The 7500-nt window shown below is 35.9% G+C and overlaps 1 protein-coding gene across 2 annotated transcripts in view; it reads right to left on the bottom strand.

Moving 5' to 3' along the window:
- Positions 1–7500, bottom strand: part of LOC125649347 (nuclear receptor subfamily 2 group F member 1-A-like) — a 14841-nt gene that overhangs the window by 6964 nt on the left and 377 nt on the right. The window contains exons 1-3 of one of the 2 annotated variants that reach the window (XM_048876819.2): positions 6613–7500; positions 3248–3775; positions 2664–2714 (exon numbers count right to left, since the gene is read on the bottom strand). The exon at positions 6613–7500 is cut by the window's right edge and continues 377 nt beyond it. In XM_048876819.2, coding sequence (XP_048732776.1) covers positions 2664–2714; positions 3248–3775; positions 6613–7069 — 1036 coding nt within the window. In that variant the 5' untranslated portion in view covers positions 7070–7500. Of the gene's footprint in view, positions 1–2663; positions 2715–3247; positions 3776–6597 lie in introns of both variants that reach the window. The other variant, XM_048876818.2, reaches the window with a different exon arrangement.

The following is a 7500-nucleotide window of genomic DNA, read 5'->3' as shown; positions in this document are numbered from 1 at the left end:
ACAGATAACATATCGGGGTCTTAATACTTTGGAGGTCATTTTTACTTGTCACAAAGATTGCTAATGGTGTCATTTCACTTGACAAAACGTTATATAACAAATCAAAGAAAACCAAATATCATTTGCATTTAACTAAAACAAGGTCAGATCATTTCTTAAGAAAGGTTTGAGACACCTACCCCTTTGTTATACTCAATCATTTGCGTTTGTTTGATGATTTACGATTCTGATACAAACTCTTACAGTGTCAAACAATCTACATTAAATACCCCTTTAATGTAAAAGGTCAGGCGGGACGTTAGATCTATCATCAAATAAGTTTACTTTTATTAAGTTAGATTTTTTTCATGGAGTGTCCTGTATCTCTCCGTTTGCTGACATATTTATAATACACACAAAAACTGCTAGCCGGCAGGAGACGTGATCTATGGGGCTTTTCCATGCAAGGTTGAATCGAGGTTAAAATGCGAATTCATTTCTCCTACTTAATCAAATTCATGACAAGTGTTAATTAATCTTTTATTGTTTCTCATTTATATATGTAACCCTTTATGACATTTCACACAAAAATCTTGAAATTGCCAAAGGAAACTAGAAAAAAGACAGATGTTGGGGATGATTCAATTCCAAGCTACTTCTCGTTAAGGTATACCACTTAATTACCCCTCTCGTTTGATGATATCAAAATTAAAAAAAATGAAATAAAATTCAAGTAATAATTGTTTTGTCTATGCTTACCCGATAAAAATTTATATACAAGATTGAAAGCGGTGCATCGACCGCGTGAACCTTAAATACCCACCAAAAATTAAATGCATGCCATTATCTCGCTGCAAACCTCAGAGCTGTGTTCATCACTCAAGCCATTTGTGAAAAATACAGAAAAGCTACAAAAGTAATTGACCATTGACGGTCAAGTCGACAAGAAGATGCACTTGATAGGCTGGGGATATCGTGGGAAAATTTGCAATCTTGTGAATTAAGACGATTTTGAACAACTCATGAATATGAGAAATCATGTTGGAAGCTATTGAACATTTGATTGCCAATGAGATTATTACAGATGTCCTCTTTCGTTCATTACGATAATTTTTTTTATATATTTAATCACTACCAGAGTCGAGCTGGACGAAAAATACATATATCATTCAATGAAAAAATTTTCATAAAAATCTTAACATTACAATGGTGTTTTTACCTATTGTTATAAAAGTCGGTTTCGAAGATTAACAGAAATAAATAAAGAAAAGAAAATATAAGGAAATGGGACAAATTAAAAAAACCCAATCAAGATGAGACTGATTCTTGAACAGTACCGGACAAAGACAAACTCTAAGGTTTGTACAGGATGTATCACTTTGTGTTTCGTCACATGTGTGACCCCTGACTGGTCTGTGGCACTTGTTTATAAATCCGTCCGAGATAAATTAATATTCCTCGCTGTCTGGCATCACTTTTCATCAGTTTTCACATTTTTTGTGTGGCGCTGTATATATATTTTATACATTTTGTATGTAAACGATTCGTGAAAAATATCCGATTCATAGATAAATGAAAGTTTTTGTCTATAAATATTAAACGTATTGTGTTTGCCATTTATAGTTTTTATAATCTGCTGTATGTAGAATGAATTAAAAGAAAAACACCTTTCATGTAAATTGTGTAGACTATAACCTATGAAGTGGTTACATGTAACAAAACAGGTCCATTATTTCTTTGCTGCTTTAGATATCAGTTCTTTTTCAAACGCGTGATTTAATGATAACCCGACCTTTTGTAGTGGCCTCTATTATATCCTCAATATATCTAAGTTCAAAAAAATATGTCGCCATGTTTCGTCCTGGGTCACACCGAGCCAGCAATAGGACAGTATAACAGGGATCAAAAACATTTGCTCAAATCGTACAATCTTTACATTGCAAGCACCAACGATTTGATTGATTGTTCTCTATGCATTTATTTTTTTTTTTTCCTTGGCCATTTAGAGGTGAATGTACGATGCAATCTATGTAACTAGCAATCTAATTATTCTACAGTAAAACTGTCCAAAGATCTTAGATACGATTATCAGTAATATTTCATTCTCAATGACCATATTTTACATTATTTAAACAGTAAACCACAAAATGCATTTTATTTTCTTACTTTTATTAAGCTAGGAAATTTCTTTCAAAACAAAATCAGAAGGTGAAAAAAAAATTAAGGAGACTGTGTATACAGTATGACATCATCAAGGACAGAGATCCCAGTTCCGTCACAGAGACCCAAGGATTTTTTTAATATCAAATTATTAATAACTTCATAACAACCTGCAAGAAACTTGTATACTAAGGGCAGATCGGGTCAAATCACAGTAGTCGATAATTTGGCAGACGTTTTTTTTTTTTTGTTTTTTTTTTTGGTCTTATGCAGCAGATATGGTTTGGAAAACAACACGGGGTATAAAAAGGGACGACTTAATGATCATCACCGGAATCGAAATATCAGTTTTCCCGTTTACTTTTATTTTTATAACGACACGCTTCGTTAGGAAATTTTTAATACTAGTTTTGAAGAAGAGGAAGTGAATTTTGCACTATTAAAAACTTAATCCACATTCTCATAGGAGACTTTTTAAAAACAGATTATAAACGAGAGAGTCTGGCTAGAGTACTAATACTTACTGTATCCGTTCACCGTGGGCCTTTGGGACGGAACCGGTTCAGGTTTTCTATCTGTAAAATCAAATATGATATTCTACTCTCTGTGACAATTCTTATTTGATATAGAAGAGAATTATTTTGCTTTCATCGAACCAATACCCTTTTTTCGCTAGCCTAGCATTTCTAGTTAATGAAAGATTGCATGATGGTACGTTCAATACAGCGTTGAAAAGTAAATAATAACATAATTATGTAATATTTTCACTACAAAATCAATTTACAGGGTTAAAAACCTGAGGGAGTTATGAGATATTTCATTCGTATATTTATTTAAACATAATTCATTATGAGTAAAACCTTTTCTGATCAATATCAAATACGAACTATTTGCTAATGTCTGCATGAAACACGGCAAACTCCAGTCTTATTGTATGGGAGGCTGAATAACAATAATTATTTACACCCTATATGTGTTTTTAGTTTATTACTTTAGCATGTTTTTTCCCAAACAGTCTTTTAACACGTACAAATCTCAAACCGGATTTGATTATATGCAACACCGTAAACTTGCACAATCATGAAAATAAAATGCTTTAAACACGAACCTGAGCTAAATAAAACAATGGCTTTCAGACAGCTGTATTCGGCAGAGTCCACGTGAAGAGTCTTCAGTTTCTCGACTTGTTCCTGAAATATCCTAATGTGGTCCATGAAAGCTACTACGCGATCAGCAGCCATTGGGCTAGCATGAAGACCAGCCGCCGCTAGAAGAGGGGCCACATGGAGTGGCATCGAGCACTGGGCCGCATTCAAAACAAAGAGCTCGCTCCAACTCAGTCGAAGCAATGCAACTTGGTCTGTGATTTGCAATTCCGGGAAAAAGGGAATATTCCTAGCCCATTCCACAGCGCTAAACAACAGTCTTGCTGCTAGTTCACATATATTTTCGATGCCCATAATGTTGTTCGGTTGCATACATTGTCCATAACGTGATGTGGGATATGGTTCGGCTCTAAGTAACATGGAAATAAAACTAGAAAGGTATGTGTGGCCATTTAATGGGTCCCCATTTGCCCAGGTAACTTGCCCAGGGAAGGGATGCTGCGTTGGTGGCACTCGCCCTCTTTGTACAGCTGAAACGATATAAGAGAGAGAAAAATCAGACAATTAGATTATTTGATAGAAATCATGAAATCATGAACCACCCCCATACATCAATGCACCCGATGCTAATGGATTAATTCAGCATGATTAAAGAGGCTGACTGTTCACATATCCAGTCCCCCTTGTGTTTTGTTCACTGATAGATTTGATTAACCACAAGAACCGCATAACGACAAGCAGACAGGACATAAGGAAATTCTTAAAGTTATTCATGAAAGTATAATTTTCACTATGGGTTACAGATAATAACACAGATTTTGTACGTTAATTGGTCGCTGAAAGTCATTCTCAACATCACATAAAATGCTAACAGAAAGAAACTAAAGAGGAAATATGTGAAAGACATGTCTATCGAGTCTGTCAGTTGATCCATTACATAATTGCAATGAACTACAGTTACACTGCTTGCACTTTTAACACACGTGTTTATATATATAAATATATAGATGTGTAGATAAACGATGAACCCATGGGCAGAGCACATCACAGCCATTACTCGTCTTACACAATCTATTACAAACACAAAATCTATTATCCCCTTTCTGCTTCCATTCTAGCATCAAAGGGAAATTTCTGTGGAAAAGATTGCAAGAACGACGTAATAATGCTCATAAAACACATTTTGAAAAAAAAGTGCGAGTATCATATAACCAAACACAGGCACCAAGGGATGCGAAGGAAACATCTTAAGCCGGACTGTTAAACAAAGGGCAAGTGAAGACTTCTTGCAGTCAATGGAGAATTAAGTTGCGGTAATTGATTTCATGCTAGGACACCTTCTAAAGCGGGATGTGGAAAAGGGTAAAAAGATGCATTTACAAGTCCTCCCTTAATGACAGTGTAAAAAGACGGACCACTTCTGTAACATACATGTGTTATGTAATCCAAATATTTCTTTGGTTTGGGTTTTTTTTTTCTCTCTCTCTTTTTTCATGTTAATTACAATCAGCCATTCAGCAAAAGAAACTAATTACTCGTGTACAAAGGTCTCACATTTGTGCATGAAGTAATAAAGATTTTCATGTTATGTTATTACCCAAAACCTACTTGAAATGAAAGGAGAAAAAAATACGGTTCCTTAAATCTGCATATGTTCAAATATCTTCAAGGTGCACACTCTCGATATAGTGCATGCATGTGCTATGCCGATATTTTTCTCCCGCGCTCCTGCCCTTTTCATTCGTGTTTTTTAAATGCAAGTTTATATCTTTGTTGAGTTCACTGCCAACTTTTTGTACCCATGATAAATCCCTTTGTCAGTTCGGTGTTGCACAGCTATGCGCAAAGCGACACCTGCGATAGTCTGCTTACATGTCTGGGTCGTGGTTAACTTTTAAAAAGGTCGTCGTGTCACGGCTTTCTGACTTGGCGATATATAGATCTAAATATATGACTTACACCAGTCCAAATCGCTCCCTCGAGCTTCCTCTATTTCATGTACAATCTGTTAACTATTACAGTTATATCAAGCTTTTTGTGTTTCGTAACTGTCTTAGCACCAAGAAGGATCAATATTAAAGTATGAATTTTATTATTTAATGGTTGTATACAGCGATAACCTTATTAACGGGAAACCAGGGAAATTGTCCAACTCAGGTTACTCATTCATTGGCCTTTAAAATTTTGAGGCGGATCATTAATTTTGCTGAGTGATTTTCCATATTTTGTTCTGTCTAGAGGGTCTTTACATGTAACTGAGAACTTCCTCGTTACCAAGCCTTCTTCTGTGTCAAAGTCTACCTCTGTCAACTTCCAAAGAAACATTAATTTGTCAGTTTGATTTCAATTTTAAACACTTGTAGATATCCATTAGCTCCTCAATACAATATGAATATTTCATAATCCCCGTCACTGTTATAATTGATTATGTACATGTTTTTAATGAAACGATGCCTACCTGTAATTTGATATAGTATCATGTAAAGTTACTATACTTAATTACAAGATCGCGTTCATAAATTATCAAGTAAAAACAAATAATTTTTGTCTTTTCTTCATTTATTTTGTTTTGTGTATTTTGCTGTTTGAAGTCCCAATTCTGAATGAATTCGAAAGGCAATAAATGCAATAATTTAGAATATAATAATTTTGACTAATTCTACAGTGTTTTCTTGTTTTCATTCAGATATTTTTCACGTGATTTCGGTTGCAATTAATTTTTAATTTACAGTGAACATTAAAGTACATTATTTCAAGGTGCCGTGTTCTTAATATTCTTGTATTTATAAAATCAAATGGAAACAATTGTACTTTAGAAACTAATTCCAAAAATATCTGAAGAGGATAACAATTTTGCAGGCATGTCAACAAGTTTAAACGGTGAAGTTCACAGACATTTCCTGTCCAACTCCGTAACAACATATTCCGGGAATTTTTTTATCCATGTGGTATTTTGAAAAACGTGTGGAGATGCACATCCGTTTCAAACTTCAATTTTCGTTTTAGACAGGAAAACCAAAATACTCCCCACTCTTAGGGAAATATCATTTTAACGATTATCGGAAGACCGTTAAACACTAGACTATGATAGGGGTTAAAATTACAAGTCATCTGTGTGAATTATTCATAGTACACAAATTACTGTATTCCCACTCTGAATTGTATACGTACAGAACTATTTCTGGAAGACTCATCACAAAACACGTTCTAAATAATGAAAAATAATGAGTCTACCGGCTTTGTCTTATTTTATGAATATCATTATAATTTGTACTTCGATTAATCAGGAGTATATGGAAGTGGTAGTTCACAAAACCTTCAACAAATTGAGATTAAAAGTGTTATTACGTACGTGTTTCAAACATACCTTCTCTCCGCATCCCCATTTTAAGACATTTTTTGAGTCGGCAGTATTGACACTGATTTCGATGATGCTGGTCAATAGGACACTGTCGACTTCCACGGCACGTGTATGTTAAATTTCGTCTCACGGAACGTTTGAAGAAACTTTTGCACCCTTCACATGTAAACTGTCCGTAGTGTTTCCCGGAACTTTTGTCCCCACACACGACACATTCTATAATTTGTTGTTTATTGTCGGGTGAACCTACACCGTTAGGGGTTCCATTGGTGGTGGGCTGGGCAGCAATGACCGTGGTGGGTGCCGGTTGCCCCTGGGTCGGGGTGACAGCCGTGGGGGTCGGTTGTGGGGGAGGGGCACTTGGTGGTGCCACTGCCGTTGGGGTGGTTGCACCAATGTCCTCCACGGGGTCTCTTGGCCACGTGTTGACAGCATTTGGAGGTGTCGGGTTTAATGCCATCATATAGAAAAATATTTACATGCACGAGTTCGAGTGTATAGTGCTGTGTATCAAAGGTTATCCTCCAGATGCGGAAAAATATAAAACTTTTATAGCAAAACCGATGTCATCTGCAATGTTGACTCCAGATGGCCAATACTGTTTCCCAACAACACACTACCGAAACACTTTTGATTAGGTCGTCCTCATAATAACCAGAGTCGTCCACACACAACCTTTAACATGTGTTGGATCGTAAATATAAACGTATTCTAAAGAGAGGAGATGGTGAGACGTCGGTGTGACGAGGTTCGCGCGGAGTGATTCCACATCGCCGGGAGTGGGTGGCCTAGAGTAGCGCTCCGTATGTTTTGAACTCTGACATTCGTATTAAAACTGTTGAGTTTCTATGGCAGTTTTCCATATAAGGAGTCTAATGTCACATAAGTTCAAGA

The sequence above is a fragment of the Ostrea edulis genome, chromosome 5 (assembly GCF_947568905.1).
Source record: "Ostrea edulis chromosome 5, xbOstEdul1.1, whole genome shotgun sequence".
NCBI classification, from domain to species: Eukaryota; Metazoa; Mollusca; class Bivalvia; order Ostreida; family Ostreidae; genus Ostrea; species Ostrea edulis.
This window is presented reverse-complemented; position numbering and strand designations above follow the sequence as displayed.